Source organism: Bufo gargarizans, chromosome 6, assembly GCF_014858855.1.
Source record: "Bufo gargarizans isolate SCDJY-AF-19 chromosome 6, ASM1485885v1, whole genome shotgun sequence".
Taxonomy (NCBI): Eukaryota; Metazoa; Chordata; class Amphibia; order Anura; family Bufonidae; genus Bufo; species Bufo gargarizans.
Genome location: NC_058085.1, coordinates 289,920,478 through 289,942,378, shown reverse-complemented (window position 1 = coordinate 289,942,378; position 21,901 = coordinate 289,920,478). Strand labels below are relative to the sequence as shown.

The window sequence follows — 21,901 nt, the reverse complement described above, 5'->3', positions numbered from 1 at the left end:
ACTTTGGCTGAACTCCAAAGATCCTGTGTGCAAATGTGAGAAACTTCCAGAAGATCAACCATCACTGCAGCAATCCACCAATCTGGGCTTTATGGCAAAGTGGTCAAAAAGAAGCCTCTTCTCAGTAAAAGACACATGAGAGTTTGCCAAATTGCACCTAAAGTACTCTTAAACTAAAAAACAAGATTCTCTACTCTGATGAAACCAAGATTTAACTTTTTGGCCCCAATTCTAAGTGTCATGTCTGGAGGAAACAAAAGACTGCTCATCACCTGCCCAATACCTTCCATACAGTGAAGCATGGTGGTGGCTGCAAACGGTGGGGTTATTTTTCAGTAATAAGGACAGGGAGACTGGTCAGGGTTATGGGAAAGCTATATGGAGCAAAGTACAGAGATATTCTTAATAAAAACCTGATCCAGAGTGCTCTAGACCTCAGACTGCGCCGAAGGTTCCCCTTCCAAAATGACAATGACCCTAAGCACACAGTTAAGACAATTCAGGAGTGGCTTAGAGACAGCTCTGTGACTGTCCTTAAGTGGCTCAGCCAGAGCCTCAAAAATGGCTGTCCACCAACTGTCCCTAACCAACCTGACAGAGCTTGAGAGGGCTTCTGCAGAGAAGAATGGCAGAAAATCCCCAAATCCAGGTTGGTAAACCTTGTGGCATCATACCTAAAAAGACTAGAGGCTTAAATCTCTGCCAAAGGTGCTTTAACTAAGTACTTAAAGAGGACCTTTCACCTTGAAAAACATTGTGAACGAATTATGCTGCCATGGAGAGCGGCGCCCGGTGATCTCACTGCACTTACTATTACCCCCAGGAGCCGCTCCGTGCTCCCGTTATGCCCTCCGATATGTTCACTCTCTAAGTTATAGTAGGCGGAGACTGCCCTTGTCCTGTGGGCGTCTCCTTCTCCTAGGCTGCAGCGCTGGCCAATCAAAGCTCACAGCCTGGGAGAAAAAAAACTCCCAGGCTGTGAGCTGTGCACTGCGATTGGCCAGCACTGCAGCCTAGAAGAAGGAGACGCCCACAGGACAAGGGCAGTCTCCGCCTACTATAACTTAGAGAGTGAACATACCGGAGGGCATAACGGGAGAACGGAGTCGCTAATAGTAAGTGCGGAGAGATCCCCGGGTGCCGCTCTCCATGGCAGCATACTTCGTCACAATGTTTTTCAAGGTGAAAGGTCCTCTTTAATAAAGGGTAAGAATACTTATTATTTTAGTTTTTCCTTTTCAATAAATTAGCCGATTTCAAACATTCTGTTTTCACTTTGTCTTTATGGTGTATTGAGAGCAGAATGATGCCGCGACTGAAGACTTTCCGAATGTACTGTATGTCCTTTATTCATTAGGCTGTAGTCTTTTTCATCTCAATTTCGCTTAATTCTTTTGATCTTAATGACTTAATTAATTTTATATCAGGCCACGGAGTTTATCGAAAGATATGTTGAGGAGATTATGAAATTATTAAAGGCAATATGCCACTAAGTAAGTCAATAGAGATTTTTCAAAGCAGAAGTTTGTAAAATTGACCTTGGTATAGTTCTTATGTTTTTTTTTTTTAAACTCGTTTTATTGAAGTTTAACAACAGACATCGTACATCACAGCCTGAAACAGTGACAGCCCACGCAGGAGAGCCACTTGTTTCCCAGCATATCATCAAATCACACAGTGTATTATGCAGGTATCCATAGTATTGCACAATTGAGCATAAAGACACTCTATATCAACATTACAGTGATCATACACCCAGCGCAATGGGATCCTCCGACACGGAGTGTAAATGCAAAGAGTGCGTAGAGGAGCACCACTCCCCCCATACCTTCTGGAACTTCTGAGGACATTTTCTATGAGTATACACCACTTTTTCCATTGCCATTGCATGGTTCATCAAGGTCTTCCATTGACCCACTGTGGGAGTCCTTTCCGCCATCCACCTCAAGGCAATTGCCTTCCTAGCCAGGAAGAGCGCCTCCCCCAAAAATACCCTTTGATGTTGTGTCCACCGTTCTTCCTCCAGTACACCCAAGATACATATCTTGGGACAGACCCCTATCGGTGCCGGTACTATTGTGGAAAGGATTTCAACTACTTTGCCCCAAAACACCTGTAAATGCATCAAGTGCCAGAAATCAGCTCCCTCCTCCTGACATCTATGACACCCACTACTAGTCGACCTCCCCATTCTAAGCAGTCTAACAGGGGACAAATAACTCCTATGCAGAATGAACAATTGTGTTAGTCTATTATTTACCGATGGGGAAACCTTAGTGGGTACCAGCATAGCCTCCTCCCAATCTTCAGCGTCAAGAGTCGGGATATTAGTCTTCCATTTCGCCTCTACCTCCAGTGGATGAAGAGCCATGCGTTCACCTAGCAGATATGTGTACAATATTGAGATAATGCCCCTAGGCCCCTGTGATCGCAGGACTCCTATCAGCGGATACTTGGAGATACTGCGACTCGACCCTCTAAATTGGGTGCACAGAGCGTGCCTTAATTGAAGGTATCTGTAGAATAAGGAGTGGGGAATCTCAAACTTCTCCTGGAGTTGCTGTAAGGTCCGCAATACTCCCCCATCATACAATTCAGCCAATGTCAGCACCCCACACCCTTTCCACGTCATCAAACCCTCCAGGTTCACCAAGTGTGGGAACATGGGGTTGTCCCAAAGTGGTATCGCATCTGGCAAGTCCACATATGAGTTAAATTTAGTCGCCTTCCATACCTGGTGAGCCAACCTGTGGGCAGGCAGTAGCCTCCCAGAGACCGAACCTGGGGACTCCAGCACAGGCCAGAGAGTAGATAGGCCAAGATACTCTTTCAGCCAATACTCCGGCCCTGGTAACTCCCCCTGTTTCACCCATGCCGCCACATACTTTAGCTGGCTGGCCAGATAGTAAAAAAAAAAAATCGGGTAAAGCACCCCCCCCCCCCCCCCTTGTCTTAGTCCTTTGTAGCACTTTCAATGAGAGCTTCCGTCTAGCCTTGCCCCAAACAAAAGCCGCCACTATTGAATGTAGTCTGTCAAAAAAGGCCTTAGATACCGGGGCGCATGCGTGCGACAGGAGATACAGACCCTTGGGGAGCAGAATCATTTTAACTAGATTTAGTCTCCCCATCACCGAAATCGGCAATGCCTTCCACGTTTTAAATTTGTCAATAAATAATGACTCTATTGGGTCAATATTTCTTACCACAGACGCGCAAGGGTCTCTTGTGATCACGATGCCAAGGTACTTAAACTGATCCACCACCGGTAAATTATGTATGCACTCCGGCCAGTTGTGGTCCCAGAGATGCATAATAGCCGATTTCGTCCAGTTTATGTGCAAGCCCGAGTATATGCCAAACCTCTCTATTACCTCAATAGCTCTGGGGAGAGTCCGCTCAGGCTCGGCCATAAACAGGAGGAGATCGTCCGCGTACAGGCCTATCTTCTCCACCCTATCTCCCTTTGCGACCCCTATAAAAGACTCATCCTGCCTAATACGCAAGGCTAAGTGCTCGATCACTACCGCAAACAGGAGGGGGGAGAGGGGGCAGCCCTGCCTAGTGCCTCTTTGCAAAGTAAATGAGTCCGACTGGGTTCCATTTACTAGTATATTCGCCTTAGGTCTCTGGTACAGAATCTCAACCCACCGCAAAAACCCCGGTCCAAACCCAAATTCTCGAAGGATCCGCAAGAGGAAAGGCCACTCCACGGAATCAAAGGACTTGGCCGTGTCAAGAGACGCCAGAGCCCATTCACAACCCTCCGCTACCCCTACCTGAGCGATAATCTGAGCCCTTCTGATATTGTCAGAGGTGGTCCTCCCCGGCATGAATCCTGCTTGGTCCTGGTGAACTATAGACGTGACCACCCCGTTTAGACGGGAGGCCAGTATCCTAGTCAATATTTTGTAATCTAAATTTAGTAGTGAAATTGGCCTGTAGGAGCCACACGCAGTTGGATCTTTATCCGGCTTTAATATGACAACAATAGTCGCATCATACAAAGTCTCGGGTAACTGATGACGCTGAAATGATGCCAAGTATAATTTAAGAAGTTGAGGACTGAGGATCTCACTATACCGTGAGTAAACTTCTATCGGGATCCCGTCAGGTCCTGGCGCCTTCCCAACAGGGAGATCACGAATAGCCATCTGAATTTCTTCCAGGGAAATATCCCTGTCTAACAGAGCTACATCCGCCGCACCAAGCTTGGGGTGGTCCACCTCTGCAACATAGTCATTCAATTCCCCCTCCGTATAGTGTGCTGCTGAACTATACAGTGACTTATAAAACTGCTTGAATCCCTCAAGTATTCCCTCCACAGACCTGACCCTCCGGGTTCAGAATCCGTAATACTGGGGGAGACGACTGATTGGTCCTAGCGATTTGAGCCAGAAGCCTACCCGCTCTATCTCCCGCTTCAAATGACTGCTGCTTCATAAAAAATATTTTACGTTCACTCTTCTCCTTAAGGTACAGCATATACGACCTACCCTTAGTCATCCACTCCAGCCCATTACTCTCCGTGGGGTCAGCACAAAAAAGGGCCTCAGCCTCCCTACATTTAGTATGCAAATCCAATTCCTGGCGAGCCGAGTCCCTCTTAACAAATGATATTGAAGACTTCAAACAGCCCCTCAGGTAGGCCTTCAGGGTGTCCCATAACAGTAGTGCTTCTGTCTCTTCCCCCTGTGCACCTAAAAAGACTCTCAGCTGGTCAGGAATCCTATCGTTTTGAGTCAGGAGGGAAAGCCAAAAGGGATGAGTTCTCATCTTTCCCCCACCAGAGGTAGCCCCAGGGATGTTAAAACGTGCCACAACCGCAGCATGATCTGAGGGGCCCCGCGGCTCATAAGTAATATCTATTACATCCGTATATACAGCAGCGTTACCAAAAATGTAGTCAATTCTCGAAAGCGCCCCCCTAGCGGGAGTGAAACAGGAGTACTCCCTCAGTCGCAGATTTCTAAGTCTCCACAAGTCCACCCATCCTAGTTCTGTCGTAACTCTAAACAGTGTCGTCACCGAAGTAAACCCCAGTTCCCTCCTTCACCAGACGCTCTATATCTATCTAGCTCTTCCTGCATGACCATGTTGAAGTCCCCCATACAGAGCAGTCGGGCAGTGGGATATTGTGCCGCAAACCCCAAAATCACTTGAAGAAGTGAAAGACTAGCCGGAGGAGGATTATACAGGTTAATAATAACATACGGGATGTGGTTAATAAAGCCATACACTAATAAGTATTGACCCTCCAGATCAACAACACATTTCTGCGGCTCCCAAAGGAGTCCTTTGCGCACTAGTAAAGCCGTTCCTCTAGAATTCGATGTGCCATATGACTGAAGTGACCACTGCACCCATTGTTTAGCAATTCTGTGCCCAGTGTCAGCCGTCAGATGAGTCTCCTGAAGTCCTAGAACGTGAGGACAATAACGTCTCACATGCGAAAATACCGCTATCCTCTTGTGCGGTGCGCCCAAGCCTCTCACGTTCCAGGACATCACCACTAAAGAACCCATGATGCAATCAGGAAGCTATCCCCCCAGTAGCGCAGGATGCTAACCAGTGAGTGAAAAGAAACCCTGCTCAGTCTAATAACTCGCATCCTACCCACACTCTCAGTGTAAAAATGATGTGTCCATGTCTTCAGTATTCTAATAAACATATAACCTAACAGGTGAACAACTAACACCACTAAACATACAACCAGTACATATACCATAGTGTCAGTTATGTGGCAATGAATTCGGGGACCAGTACGGGAGGAAAGTTGTTATACCCGTACAGGTAGCCGACCATTCCCCATTCAATGCAGATGATGAAGCTGCAGGTGCAATCTAACCTCAATAAATGCATGCATGCTTATCCAGCCCCTCAGGACTCAATTTCCCCCACATATCTGGATCAAAGGCCTCAGAGATCTGAAAGCCCGCAAAGCAACATAACACATATAGGTGAGGCTTTAGATTGCACCGTTAAACAAGATAACATTAACTGAATGGCAAGGCGCCCGTGTCGTGCATACCAGGGGCCCATCAATACTTGCATCTTAGAAGTGAAGTCCCATATCAGTGCGGCCTAGGACGCCTAGCGACCCAGTCCTCAGCTTCCTTCGGATCAGTGAAAAATATAGGCCGGTCTCCATCCACCACACGAAGGCGCGCCGGGTAGGCCATCGAGTACTGCAAGTTCAGCTCTCTGAGGCGCCTCTTGACCGATATGAAGGTGGCCCTCTTCTTCTGTAAATCCGCAGAAAAATCCGGGAAAAGTGACACATTAGCGTTGTCATGCGAAATTGCCCCTTTGCTCCTTGCTTGACTGAGGATTAGATCACGATCCTTCCAATTCAGCAATCTGGCTAGTAGAGGCCTCGGCGGTGCGCCCGGCGGCGGTGGTCTGGCCGGAACCCTGTGCGCCCTTTCTACTGCATAGGCCACGGAGAAACGCAGCATCGGGGAATTGGGCCTTGAACCACGTCTCCAGGAAGCCAGCCGGGTCTCTCCCCTCCGCCCTTTCTGGCAGCCCCAGGATCCGCACGTTGTTGCGTCGCGCCCGGTTCTCCAGATCATCGCACTTCTGCCTCCATAACCCGACAGCTCTCTCCACCTCCGTCAGTCTCGAGTCCAACGGCCTCGTGTAGTCCTCCAGCTCCGACACTCGATCCTCCGTTTGCTTGACCCTCTCCCTCAGCTGCTGCACGTCTTGTCTCAACAGACCCAGGTCAACGCGCACCTCCTCAATCTTGCAGGTAAGGGAGGACTGGCATGATGATATCGCCGTAAGCAGCTGTTCAGACACCGCTTTCAGGGTGATCTCAGGTTCCCCAGCATCATCAGGCTCCATCTGCTGTGCGGCCTGCCCGCGCGTCACCGCTGCACGTGGAGTAGCGGGAGCTGCGCGCCATGTTGGTTCTCCTGGCGGGCATACTCTTTGAGCTTGTCCGCCGCGGACTGTGCCTTGCTGGGTCCCATATCTTGGTGCCTGGGCTTCCTCCTTCTCCTCTGCACTTGCCACTCCGAGTTTGAAGAATGCAGCTTGACAGGATTAGTCAGGATAGGATTCAGGGAACGGAGCCGCTCTCAAGTGCGTGCGCTCATGTCGGCAGTTAGCCACGCCCCCATAGTTCTTATGTTTAAATGGATTTTCTCATCATGGGCAATGGGGCATATCGCTAGGATATGCCTCCATTGTAGCACCTTCTGCCTACCAGTTAATTTATTCACTGCACTTGCCCTGACGTCATTCCTTTCAAGCGCCGTAATCTCACGTGCGCAGGGAATCTCGCATGCACTGTTGGATCTACAAAGCCTGTGCCAGTAGTCCACACGGGCGCAGACTACTGTGTACACTGCGCCTGTGCGAGATTACGGCGCTTGGAAGGAATGACGTCAGGGCAATAGCAGTGAATAAATTAACTGGTAGGCGGTGCTAGGCTCCTGAACGATGGGCGGGGCCTGGCTCCAACGGATCGTGGGACAACCCCTTGGGCTCTTTATCAAGGTAATTTACATAGCAATAAAATCGCTTTTTTGACGAATAAAAGACACATAGAGCAGTAAGAGTGAGATCATTTCATACAAAACAAGGAGACTGATGGGCACATATGAATATCTCTGTAGGGTAAATTCTGGTGACAGGCGCCCTTTAACTAAGGCCCCAGTTCCAGCTGACTAAAAACAGCCCCAAAGCATGATGCTGCCACCGTCATGCTTCACTGTGGGTATGGTGTTGTTTTTGGGCCAAACATATCTTTTAAAAGTATGGCCAAGAAGTTTAATCTTGGTTTCATCAGACCATAACACCTTTTCCCACATGCTTTTGGGAGACTTCAGATGTGTTTTTGCAAAATGTAGCCTGGCTTGGATGTTTTTCTTCGTAAGAAAAGGCTTATGAAGAATACGGGAGATTGTTGTCACATGTACCACACAGCCAGTACTTGTCAGATATTCCTGCAGCTCCTTTAATGTTGCTGTAGGCCTCTTGGTAGCCTCCCAGACCAGTTTTCTTCTCGTCTTTTCATCAATTTTGGAGGGACGTCCAGTTCTTGGTAATGTCACTGTTGTGCCATATTTTCTCCACTTGATGAATGTCTTCACTGTGTTCCACGGTATATCTAATGCCTTGGAAATTCTTTTGTACCCTTCTCCTGAATGACACCTTTTAACAATGAGATCCCTCTGATGCTTTGGAAGCTCTCTGTGGCCATGGCTTTTGGTGTGGGATGTGACTAAGAAAATTTCAGGAAAGACCAACTAGAGCAGCTGAACTTTATTTGGGGTTAATCAGAGGCACTTTAAATGATGACAGGTGTATGCTGACTCCTATTTAACATGATTTTGAATGTGATTGCTTAATTCTGAACACAGCTACTTCCACAATTATGCAACCACATTATTATTATTTTTTGTTTGTTTTCTTCCCTCCACCTAAAAGATTTCAGTTTGTTTTTCAATTAAAGATGGAAAAAGTTCAGAAATTATTTATCTTTGTCTCATTTTTTTACAGTACAGAAACCTTACATTTTAACAGGGGTGTGTAGACTTTTTATATCCACTGTGTGTGTATGTATATATATATATATATATATATATATATATATATTTATATTACACACAGTCAGGTCCATAAATATTGGGACATCAACACAATTCTAAGATTTATGGCTCTATACGCCACCACAATGGATTTGAAATGAAACAAACAAGATGTGCTTTAACTGCAGACTGGCAGCTTTAGGCTACATTCACACGTCAGTATTTTTCTATATCCCGAATTTCGGTCCGTTTTTTGCGGATCCGTTGTTCCTGAAAATGTTTTTCCGTATGTCATCCGTTTTTTGCGGATCCACAAAAAACAGAAACATGTATAAATTTCAATAAGCAAATAAAGTTGTTTGGATTTCTTTGAAAAAAAATTGAAAATAAAAAAGTTTCTGTTTGCAGGATTTAATTTCCAGGAACGGAATCCGCATAAAACGGATGACATACGTAATGACATACGAATGTCTTCCGTTTTTTGCGGATCCATTGACTTTGTATTGTACCAGGATCCGATTTTTGCGGAAAAGAATAGGACATGTTTTATATTTTTTCGGACATGCGGAACGGAACAACGGAAACTGTGCTGTCCGATTTTTTTTTTTCAGGACCCATTGAAAAATGAATGGGTCCAGATCTGGTCCAGATCTGTTCCGCAAAAAACGGAACAGATCAGGAAGAAAAAACGGACGTGTGAATGGACCCTAAATGTGAGGGTATTTACATCCAAATCAGGTGAACGGTGTAGGAATTACAACAGTTTGCAAATGACTAAGTCAGTCCAGTTTATTATATCCAAGCCCTAACTGAAACATGGCATCAGACATGTGACACCCCACTGACATTCAGTAAGCAACAGTGTTACATGATATATATGTGACTCACCCAGCACACTCCCATGGGATAACTACATAGAACTAGTAGTGGAAACCATTGTGGCTATTAGGCTAGGGCTACATGTCACGCAACAAAAATGGTACAACTACATTGTGACGTGTTGTGCAGTATTTTTCATAATGATAGTTTATGGTGTTGCGCTGCGACTCATGACAGTCACACAAAAATCCAACTTAGATGAATCTTTTGCGACTGATGTGTTGCAGTCACAGCATGTTGCAGTGTGACACCATAGTCTATCGCTTAAGAAATATTGTCGCGGTGTAGCCCTAGTCTTACAACAACTTCATGTTTACATGGCTGCCTGTTTCCAGGTGATTTGTAAAATGGCTGCCTGTCTCTAGGTGATGTTGTCATGTTAACAAATTTAACTAAAAAAATATAAATTACAAACAACACATACAGGGTAGACGGAGAACATTGTTAGATGAGCTTCTACGCTGACAGACATGATGAGGTGCGGCAGGCAGTAATACTGTATATGCTGTATACTTATGTGCTGCATCTCTATAAACTACTATTCACCTGTTAGATATCTGGACAGTTAACTGAATGAGGAGTCACATGACTGACACCATCTTTCGTCCTATTCTGACCCCCTACATATGCATTTTGCTGGTATAAATTGCGCCGTACCTTTTTATTTTTTTTCTTTAGAAATTTTGAATAGATGTATATTTGAAAAATATATAACTGTCTATTCCCTTAACAAATAAATGTAATCGATAGAACGAGAATACCTCGTCTTAATGTAAGCAGATTGGTTGGGTTATGCAGAATGTAGATTTTATCAAACTTTCTTTTTAAAACTTCTTGCCTTATCTAGCCGTCCATTCTGCTTCCCGGTCTACTTTCTAGCCTCTTCTGAGTATGATTTATTTCTGCAGTCGTATATTCCATTACCTGCCTTCACATATGCAGTTTCCAGCTTGGAGTGGAGCTTAAAATGCCTTTTTAATACGCTGATCATTATGTAGCCCTAATGTAATGTTTTATCACCGCTCTCATGGACCTATTAGCATTGCAGGCATACTTTGTGCTGGCTAGGTTGGCAAATGTATCCAGAGATCCAGGACTAGATATTTTATAACGTCTCAGAAGACCTCCATCCTTTCACTTGTATCAGATCGCATTAGAAGGAAGAAGGTGACCGGACCCTTATTTGGAATATTATTTTAACGAGACCCAGAGCTGTGTCAGGTTACCATGCATTATGCATTTTATTATAATGGTTCCTTTGTGGGCATTTTCATTTGGGGTTTGGCGGTCTTTTTAATAGGATTTTTTTTTTTCCTATTTGTGACATACCATCCCAGATATCCATATTCCCATGGCAACAGACTTTTTAAACTGTATCTTAATTATCTCATCAGCATATCGTTTGTTTTATGTGTCACCCAAGACGTGTTGGATAAACTATGCATACAAATCGCCTACCTGTACACTTTCCTGCGCATCATCTTGAGATTTTCCTCAGGTTACAGTCTCAAGAAAGGCGACTTTACAGAAATGTTACAAAATCTCCGCCAGCTCTTTTATAGCTTAAAAATTGCACTAAATGTCCCTAATCGCACCTTAGTTACTAAATAAGCTTATGCATCTTTTACCCTCGCTCTCATAGTATTTAACATTCTCTGCTGGTGTATTTATTGAGTTCATCCGTGCAGTGTTTATTCTGGATTATTAAACCTCAGCTCGTAGGCATAATCGAGTCATTATCTGTCGTTTCACGGAATGCTGCCATTTCGATAAGACGCAGAAGGATTCCCTGCAGCGGTCTATGTTATTAGCCTCCTGTATCTTCCTTACAATTACCATATGTTCTGCACTGGAGTAGATTCTGATGGAAAAAAGCCAGTTTTATGGTTGGTAATAGTGCGCCTGACTTTGCGGAGAGATGCAGTGCACTTTGTAATGGGGCTTTTCCAACATCCGTGATGGTTGGTTGATGCAATAGAAAGTCGTACCTTTGGAAATGGAGAAAAACAACCAATTACGGAAACTCATCATCCTGTTTTATTATCTGGAAATCGCCTCCCTGCCTTGTGATAGGAGAATATCATATAGATTTTGTCATTTCATCTCTTACCACATTACAGGGTACACTAAACTCAGGGCTTCCCAACTTTGGAGAACTCCTGCAAAAATGTTCTAACCTTGCAGAACCCCTTACAATTAATGTTTTCAAATGAGAAAAAAAGGCTTAAAACTGGTAATATGCAAGACACAGCAAAATTGATTCAGACCCCATAATTAATTCTGACCAATGAACAGCCCTCTAAAATAATTCAGACTCTGGAGGAGATGCCTACATGCATTCAGACACCACAACAGACCCCTAAATTAAAGGGGTTGTCTCACTTCACCAAATGCCATTTATCATGTAGAGAATGTTAGTACAAGGCACTTACTTAATGTATTGTGATTGTCCATATTGCCTGCTTTGCTATCTAGATTAATTTTTCCATCACATTCTACTCTGCTCGTTTCCATGGTTACGACCACCCTGCACTCGAGTAGCGGTGGTCGTGCTTGCACAATATAGGTAAAAGTGTTGGCCTCTCTAGTGGCCGGGACCATGGAGACCATAGTCCAGCACTTTTTCCTATAGGGTGCAAGCATGGCCACCTCTGCCGAATTACAGGGTGGTCGTAACCTTGGAAATGAGCAGTGTATAATGTGATAGAAAAATTAATCTAACCAGCTAAAGAGGCAATATGGACCATCACAATACATTAGTAAGTGGCTCTACATGATAAATGCCATTTGCTGAAGTGAGACCACCCCTTTAATTTAGATCACACACCAGACCATGGGTGAAGAAACCCTTAGGGCTCATTCACACGACCGTGACGTTTTTTGCAGTCTGCAAATTGCGGATCTGCAAAAAAACGGGTGCCGCCCATGTGACTTCCGCAATTTGCAGAACGGAACAGGACGCCCATTATAGAAATGCCTATTCTTGTCCGCAAAACGGACAAGAATAGGACAGGACTCATAAATTTTGCGGGGCCACGGAACGGAGCAACGGATGCGGACAGCACACTGATGCGGACCCAATTAAATGAATCGTTCCCTATACGGCCCGTATGCGGAACGCGGAAAACGGCCCGTATACGTAACGCTAAATATGTTCGCGTGAACGAGCCCTTACTCTGACGAAATATGATGGAGACTGGGCGGTGGGGTAGCTTCAGTCATTACTAATGGACTGGCTTCCAAAAATGCTATGTACCCAAAAAAGCAATATTGGGATAATCCGCAAATCACAATACATTTTTCATAGCTCTGTCCAGTTTCAAGGTCAGAATTGCACATCAGTGTTATTCAGCCAGAACTGAACCATGATGCCTCCATTGTGCTTGCCCTGATGTCCACAGTCCGATGTAGAAAAGGGGCTACAGTGAATCAACAGGAACCTCTCATAGGATTTTTCTGGCAGTTCTTGCAGCAACTCGACCACACTGGTTTTACAGGCGGGCATGCATATGCCATTGTCGCTGTCAGACTCCAAGGTTATGGAGAATCTGCATGAAAGGAAGGCTGGTATCACAAGGGCACTTGATGTTCCACATGATTTCATAATTCCTTTAACAACCACTACCTATCTGTTCATTTTTGCTGTCAGGGGAACACTTAATGATTGCTGAATTGCTGCCACTCTGCGTCCTTAAAGAAGAATGTTGTCAGAAAGCGACAAAAAACGCGTTTATAAGGTGTCTCAGCACTCGTCTGACAGCAATCACGCTGATTAGCTAGCACTTGCTGGAAAGTAGCTGTCATGCAACGGAGCCGGCGAACTAGACTTATTCTTGTCAGCAGCAGGAGGTTTAGTTACCAATACTTGTAATCATCTGCTGTTTTAAGCAGGCAATAAAAATAATAGGGTTATAACAAGAAAATAACACGCATATGTTATATTTTCACTCGTACATACAGTATGGCTAGATTGTGTAAATGGAAAAAGGTAATGATGTTGGTTGCCAATGTCAGAGTTGTTTTGTACAGTACATGCTGTTATAAAATGGATAAGAATCGGTGGTAGGTCTGTATGAAATGACGCTGGCCATCTGCATTAAAAGGGAGGCAGATGCCCCGCCGTTATCTCCAAATTCCCTGATGGGGACCTTCTCACAATGTGTCCAGTGTCTACTTGTCAGAAAATCCATAGTTACAGGGGTATAATATGATCTCTTTATTTTATAATTAAAAATTTAGCATAGCCACTGAGTTATTCAATAAAATGTATCTGTATTGCGCCACCTGCTGTTTGTTTTGTTTCTTACTTATTTGACCTGCTCATTTTCATCCTTCAACTGCCTCCTGAGCTGTGATAGGGAGAGCTGAGACACATCCCCTGAGCTGTGATAGGGAGAGATGAGACACACCCCCTGAGCTGTGATAGGGAGAGATGAGACACACCCCCTGAGCTGTGATAGGGAGAGCTGAGACACACCCCCTGAGCTGTGATAGGGAGAGCTGAGACACACCCCCTGAGCTGTGATAGGGAGAGCTGAGACACACCCCCTGAGCTGTGATAGGGAGAGCTGAGACACACCCCCTGAGCTGTGATAGGGAGAGCTGAGACACGCCTCCTGAGCTGTGATAGGGAGAACGGAGACACGCCCCCTTAGCTGCAGCGGAAATGACACTCCCCTTGAGCTGTCAGCTTGATATAAATCTAACAGAGCAATGAATGGAGAGATCTCTGGATCCCAGTGAGGTACACGGCTGGTTCTAGCTTTGTTAGAAATAGATTGTCCTGTACTGTATGATTTTCATTTTTTACAATTGTCATGGGATAACCCCTTTTAACTCTCTCAATGTTGGAACAAATTTCACATGCTTTACACACACAAAACCTGAATTACATGCAATTACAAAAGTATTCAGATCCAAGTGCTGGTTTGAGAACTGTAGAATATTTTTTGCAGGACAACCCCTTTAAAGATAACGTCCACTTTTGCAAGAAACTTTCTTTTTTATTGTTGTAATGCCTATGGGTTAGAAAATGAAGCAACTTTGTAAATAGACTTTTTTTTTATTATTTAAATTATATTATGTGTCTGTAGCTCCCTTACATCTCCATGGTAACAGACTACAAACTGTGTAGCCTGACTACATCATATTGTCACTATATCAAGCAGAGGTAAGGGTACTTTCACACTAGTGTTTTTTGATTCCGGCAGACAGTTTCGGCAACGGAACTGCCTGCCGGATCCGGCAATCCGTATACAAACGGAAAGCTCTTTTTTTCCGGATCCATTAGACGGATCCGGTGAAATACCGGATCCGTCTCATCTGGAATACTGAATCCGGTATATAAAGATCAAAAGAAAAAATAGCTCCTCCTATGTCCCGGCGCATGCACAGACCGGAAAACCGGAACCGGTGATGCGTCAATTTCCGGGACACTTGGTACCGGATCCGGCATTAATGCATCTTTATGGACATTAAAGTGTGGTATTGTTCCGGGATTTTGTCCGGAAAAATTTGTCGGGTCAAATACTGTACAAGGGATAGAACGGATAACATCCTGATGCATACTGTACGGATTGCATTTTTTTTTCCGGTATTGAGACCCTTTACCGGATTTCAATACCGGAAAAGAATAACGCTAGTGTGAAAGTACCCTAACGTGTGCACCAGAGTAAGGAAAGTTGTGCTTGCCTGGGTTTGAGCTCCACCGAATTCACCAAAGTCGAGTATGGAACAGAGTCCAAGGCACTGTCAAAGTAAAGCATTTAAAGCTCTGTTTCAGACCACAGAAGCATCGAACGGCAATATTTCGCCATGCAGGGCTTCTTCACACATCTTGGGGGAAGCCTACCTGCTGAAATGTCACTGTTTTATATTTCTGCGTTCAGGAATAGAGCTTTGATCATTTTATTTTACCGGTGCCTTGGACTTTGTTGCATTCATTTTTTCATCTATTTCCACTACTTTTTGCTAATCTACTAAACCTGGGAACAGTTAGCAGTGTGACTGCAGGATAAGACCACACAGGGTCTGTTAGTGTCTGTATAGGGGCTGTAGGCACAAATGGTAGGATATTTTTGCAGGATTGCTTAATTTTTCATTCAAAGAAGAAGTAAAAAAAAAAAAAAAAATGGTACTTCTACACTGCATGGTATTTGAATCAGTGCTGATCCTCCATATTCTTAGCCTGAGCATGACGTTGTAATATGTGCTTTATCTCTACAGTGGCTCCAGTGCATGCATGTTATATGCTCCTCTATCGTTCTGTGGGAAACCAGATCTCTCACTTGACAGTATGATAGGTAAGAAACTGTGGCATTAGTTGGAGCATCTCCCAACATCTCTTACTGCTTGTGCTATTAAAGGGAATCTGTCACCGGGATGTTGTGTATAGAGCTGAGGACATGGGTTGCTAGATGGCCGCTAGCACATCCACAATAGCCAGTCCCCATAGCTCTGTGTGCTTTTATTGTGTAAAAAAACCGATTTGATACATATGCAAATGAACCTGAGATGAATCCTGTCCCTGAGATGAGTTCAGCGTGAAGGAGACCAGCATCGCCCCGCATCCTCAGAATCTCCTCCTTGCTCCCTGACGTCAGAAAGCTAGAGCGCCGTAATCTCGCGATGTGCGAGCTAGCGCATGCGCAGTATCGTCATAGTGTTCCTTCCCTGTGCTGGCATCGGCCTCAAGCAACGAACTACGCATGCGCTAGCTCGCGCATCGCGACATTACGGCTCTCTAACTTTCTGACGTCGCGAAGCAAGGAGGAGATTCTGAGGATGCGGGGCGGTGCTGGGCTCCTTCATGCTGGACTCCTCTCAGGGACAGGACTCATCTCGGTTTAATTTGCATATGTATGAAATTGTTTTTTTTCTACACAATAAAAGCACACAGAGCTATGGGGACTGGATATTGCGGATGTGCTAGCGGCCATCTAGCAACCCATGTCCTCAGCTCTATACGCAAAATCCCGGTGACAGGTTCCCTTTAAGCCCTAAAACGTGACTGATGATTACACTTGAACTCTATGAACCTTTGCTTCTTTACAGCAGGCCAGAGTCTGTCCGACTCTCTGCAGTCTGTAAGTTCTCCAGAAGTGCACCTCAAGTTCCTGCTCACCGGCCTCCTCTCTGGGTTGCCACAGCCGCCCTTTGTGGTGAGAATGTGCCCTCCGCTCACCACAAAGAATATCGCACAATATAAACCCCTTCTTGCAGTAGGTAGGTCTTCTGTACTTCTGTATCTTAAACTCATAGGGACACCAACCATCTGCTTATTTAATTTCCAGTATGACCATAATGTAATCTGTTAAACTGGTGTTGACCATGAAGTCCTCCAAACCCTGTTTCTGCTATCAGGAAGGAGGTTTAGAGGTATTGATAATCGACGTGTGAATGGAGCCTTTGTGTAGGTTCACAGTGGGGGTTTTTTAAGCAGAGTTTTCATATTTTCATCCAGAGCCAAAAGTATATTCATATGAATTGAAAATATAAAGGAAGGACTTATATGTCTCCTTCCTTCTGGATCCACCTCCGGGTTTGGCTGAAAAACCTGAAGAAAAATCTGCCTCAAAGTCTGCTCCAAAAAACTTTTGTGTGAACCTACCCTTAGGCCACCTGCACACATTGCAGAATACGTGTGCAGAAAAAACACAGTGTATTACAGTAACAGCTCAGTGTATGGGATTACGCAAATTTCATATACACTTTGCAGATTTTTTTCATGCGGAAATTGATTTAAAATCTGCAGCATGTCAATTATGTTTGCGGTTTTAGGTGTGGATTTCCCATCAAGCTTAACTTTGGAAAGAGGAATTAGATTAGGGAGAAAAAAAAAAAGGCATCATTGTAGCTTGTTACAAAGAAGAAAGGCAGAGCATGAATTAAATTGTTAACCCTTTCCCTACCAGTTTTTACACTTAACAAACAGACCTAAAGTATACAATAAGAAATATCATACCAAACCACACAAAAAAAACATGTTTGTAGCAAAAAGTCTGACTTAAGCAGAGTCTGAGAGCACAAGACTTACAAGAAGTCAAATTTTAAGGTGTCCAGGCTTCATAGACATCGGTGTCTACATGCACAAATCTTCATCTATTCTCCAAACCTGAAAAGACCAAAACACTCTGTGATCCTGTTGCAGAGAAGCTGCATTCTTTGGCAGAACTATATACCCCTTCTCCACATTAAGGGTCCATTCACACATCCGCAAAAGGGTCCACACCCGTTCCACCCCGAACTTTCGGCCCCGAACTTCCGGTCCGCAGCTCCGAAAAAGATGGAACATGTCCTATTCTTGTCCGCAGCTGCGGACAAGAATAGGCATTTCTATAGCGGGTGCCGGCCGGGTGTGTTTTGCGGATCCGCAACACACCACGGACGTGTGAATGGACCCTAAATGTGACATTTACAGCTGATGTCCTCTGTGATTGGTCAAGGGGATGATAGCGTGAAGAAAAGTTTCTGTATTTCCCCCTGGGATTACTGCATGTTGTCCATGATATCCATAACAGGCTGTAAACAGATTCCCACCCAACCCTCCCTTACACAGGACCAGGATGTAACTCTTCCTGCTGCATCCCAAATATTGCAGCTATAATAAGCTACCTCTACCTGGGCTTTAATGTTCTAGCAGCGCCAAGCTTGTAAAGTCTTTGAGGGACATTTTATCAAGACTGGCGTTCCCATACGCTAGTCTCGATCCCTCTGTGCCTAATTTATTAAAAGGCCATTGCCTCAGAAACTGAAGTCTACACCAGCCAGGCCCTAGCGTATACTTCAGCTTTAACTTGCGCTAGTTTCTGGCGGATGTAATAGTAAGTCTAGCAGGCCTCTCTAAGCCCCACCTCCTCCCGTTAATCCACCCCTTTTTCAAAGTGGCGAGAAGCTTCAAAAGTCGAAATTATTGTGCACTTATGACATGAGCCATAATTTGCAACTTTTTTATGCCACTATTGTGGCGTAAAGTCATTATTAAATGCCCCTCATTGTATTTTGCATATATCCCTGGCAGTCAAAGGGTTTCATTCTACAAAGGTTAACATTTATTTTTTGAAAGCGGCCTACCCCTTTAAGTTATGTTTCAGCCTTACTGACTTGAATGCTGGAATTATTCCAGGACGTAATGTGAAGGCAGAGAATGTGCGGTTAATGAAGCCTTTTAATAAACAAAGCCTGTATTCGGAGAGGTAGATATCATGGTTAATGATGGGTATTTATTTTCTCAGTAGACGGTGCAGTAATGAATTAGGAGGATGGTGCGTTCAGCTGTTGGTAGGAAACTACTGCATAAAAGCAATTATTCTAACTAGTAGTTTTTCTTTATTTTACTAGTAGAATAGGAAAATTAAAAGATTTGTGTGAGACTTTAATATTGATAGCTTTTCCTTAGGGTCATTAATATCAGATTGTTAGGGTTCCTATGGACCAGTCGATTAAAGAGCACCAGTCACGTCTTCCAACAACGGCAACTGCCATAACTTGCCTGTAGCCACCGCACCACAGATACTGGCACTGTTTACTGTTTCTTAAGGGGGTATTCCCATCTCAGACAATGGGGGAATATCGCTAGGATATGCCTCTATTGTCTGATAGGTGTGGGTCCCACCTCTGGAACTCGCACCTATATCGTAAGCTGAGTCGGCATAGTGAAGGAGGGTGCACCGCGCATGTGCAGCCGCCCTCCATTCTTTTCCATGGGGCCGGCGAAAATAGCTGAGCATAGGCGTTAATGGACACAGTGGCTGCGCAAGAGCGGTACACTCCCATTCATTTCTATAGGGCCGACGGAAATAGCCAACACAGAAATGAATGGAGGGTGGCCACACATGCACGGTGCTCCCTCCTTCACTTTGTCGGCTCTCATTTTTTCGGTGCGTGTCTCGCCTCTCTCTATCAGACGAAGGGGGCATATCGTGGCGATATGGCCCCATGGTGTGAGATGGAAATACCCCTTTAAGCCTCAGTGCTAGTAGTCTCAGCTCTCTATATGCCATTGTGACTATGCAAAGGAGTGTCACTCTCAATGTGGAGTGAACCAGAGCTCTAATTCTGTCCAGTCAGCTACTAGTTGAGAATCGCACCCCTTTGACTGTGCACGGCCTGAATGGCATATTGGGAGCCCAAACGATTGGCACCAGTTGTTTGGGAATGGAGGAAGGGGGGAGAGGTGGAATCTTTGGAGTGGTGGCTACAGCCAGGTAATGGTGGCCACTGTTGGTGGAAGCAATAGGCCCTCTTTTAAAGGAATCACAGTGCTTTGTTCAAGAGCCGAATCCAGCTCCTTGTTTACCAGACACAGTGCCATACCTTTTACCTGACCACCGCTCAGTTAGAGTGGTTTTCCGAAACTTTTATATTGATCACCTATCCAGTATCTGAACGGATCTGACCCATTCTAATGACGTCTGAATAGACCCTTATTTAGTCAGCTTATTGATTGGGGTGCCAGGAAACAGACCCCCACTGATCCTAAGCATAGGTCACCAGTATTAAAGTACTGGTCTATTAATATTGAGTGTATATTTATCATTTCAAATTCTGGAACTTTGACAGAGATAATTCTTGATTTTTACAGGTACGAGCAACGGTTCAGTCTTTGTGTATAATCTGACCAGTGGACTGCTACACAAGGAGTTAAACATACATTCTTGTGAGGTCAGGTGAGTTGTATGGTGATGGGGGGCACAGCAAACAGATTGCACAGATCTTACAGACCCACTGATCAGAGGCAACTTAACTCGAAGTGACGCTTCCAGGTGTTTCACATAGATTGAACAATTCTTTAATATTGCCGTCCATATGGAACATCTGCACGAAGCAAAATAACAGCTGATGATCAGAGTATCCGGAGTTATTACCGCTCTTGGAAAATCTTCACAGACTATTGTGGAATGTATGTGAGACAAGTAATCATAGCCATGGGCGGACTGGGAACAACTGAAAGTGGCCCTGGAAAAAAACCTGAAAGTGGCCCTATGTTGTAGGTGGTTTTAAATTTACAGAAGGCTGGGCAACACAAGTAGGCAGTGCCAACCAAATTAAGCGGGGCCTGCAGCACTAAATACCGCCCCAGCAGAACCCAATACCACTGCACAAGCTACTGCCTCGACAAAACCAAATACCACAGTGCTGTACAAAACAGGGTTGATTTGATTTAAATCACTAGTCAGTAAGGCTTGATTTAAATCATAGTTTTCTACATAAAGACTAATTCTTGCTGGTATAACTTATAATATGCAAGTAGATGAAGATTTTTAGAATAACAACTTTTCATATTAGGTTGATTCTGTATTCATAGGTTTGTAGAAGTTAGGATTAAAGGATAACTGTCGTATTATTATATTATAATTTTTTTTTTGAGTATTGGATTGTGGTGATTAATATCTCCTTGGTGGCCCTATTTCAACTTTTCACTGTGTATTCAATTACCTCTTAATTCCACATTTTTGTTCCCTGTACTGCCTACTTTTACCTGTGCTTAAAATAGGGTTGCTAGGCATGGTCCGTATATCTGTTGATAGACGGAGCACGCAGCGTGCAGGCTCACATTACTGACAGTAACTGTAAGTAAATGATTAAGCCAGGTCCTCCCCACTAGCTGATAACAGTGCCTGGGCTGTGTGCACTTCTCCCTGTGCCTGCGCTTGGCAGACGCTCCCTCACTCAGCAGACTAGGACAATGCAGAGTTGAAGCAGCGCAGAGCAGGGAAGGGATATCTGCCATCTGCTCAGTGTATAAATGAAAGCAACATGTGGTAAGAGGACCCCTTTGTGCTGCAGGAGATTAACCCTTTAGGGGGGAGGGCTCTGGTTACTGACACTTTTGGGGGGCTATTGTTACTGGCTAGTGAGGGCAGGCGGGATTAGCCTCAGGGTGAAGGCAGTGGCGGCCATCTTAACTGAATAGTGAAATTGCAGTTTTATGCAGACTGGTTGCTAAGGGCTGAATCTTATTAAATATGGGGTAAGTCAGTCTAATAGTAACTGATTCTGGAATATCATGTTATTAATAACTACATATAAAAATTTAAATTAGGGTCTAAATGTGACAGTTATCCTTTAAGGTCTTTTTCTCAACTCTGTTCATGTTATAACATTTTTGCTGTGACAAAGAGGCATGTGATCTCTGCTGAGTCAAATTCAGTTTTGAGAATTGCAAAAGTAAACCAAGCATCTGTGATAATATCTTGTAGGCAGAGAAACTGCCCAATAATCTTACAAAAACCTCTGGAAGAGCATGACATTGTGAATGAATTAATGGAATTTATTTACCAAAATGTTTTTACATATACAGCCTTATGCCAGGGGGAGAAAAACAGAACTTGATCTACAGCCTTATTCTACTTATTTAAAAAATAATCTTTATTTCATGATGACAATGAATAACCTTTGTATGGTAATATATTTTCCTCAAAAAGCATTTTATATAAAAAAAAATCGATTTAAATTAAAAAAAAAAACTATTATTTTTTTTATTT

The 21,901-nt window shown here is 44.2% G+C and overlaps 1 protein-coding gene across 4 annotated transcripts in view; it reads left to right on the top strand.

Annotated features, from left to right (window-relative positions):
* The window catches only part of WDR11 (WD repeat domain 11), a 156,148-nt gene that overhangs the window by 63,212 nt on the left and 71,035 nt on the right, over positions 1-21,901 (top strand). For all 4 annotated transcript variants that reach the window (XM_044296331.1, XM_044296330.1, XM_044296329.1 and 1 more), the window contains 3 exons: positions 15,642-15,718; positions 16,470-16,640; positions 19,999-20,083. In XM_044296331.1, coding sequence (XP_044152266.1) covers positions 15,642-15,718; positions 16,470-16,640; positions 19,999-20,083 — 333 coding nt within the window. The remainder of the gene's footprint in view (positions 1-15,641; positions 15,719-16,469; positions 16,641-19,998; positions 20,084-21,901) is intronic.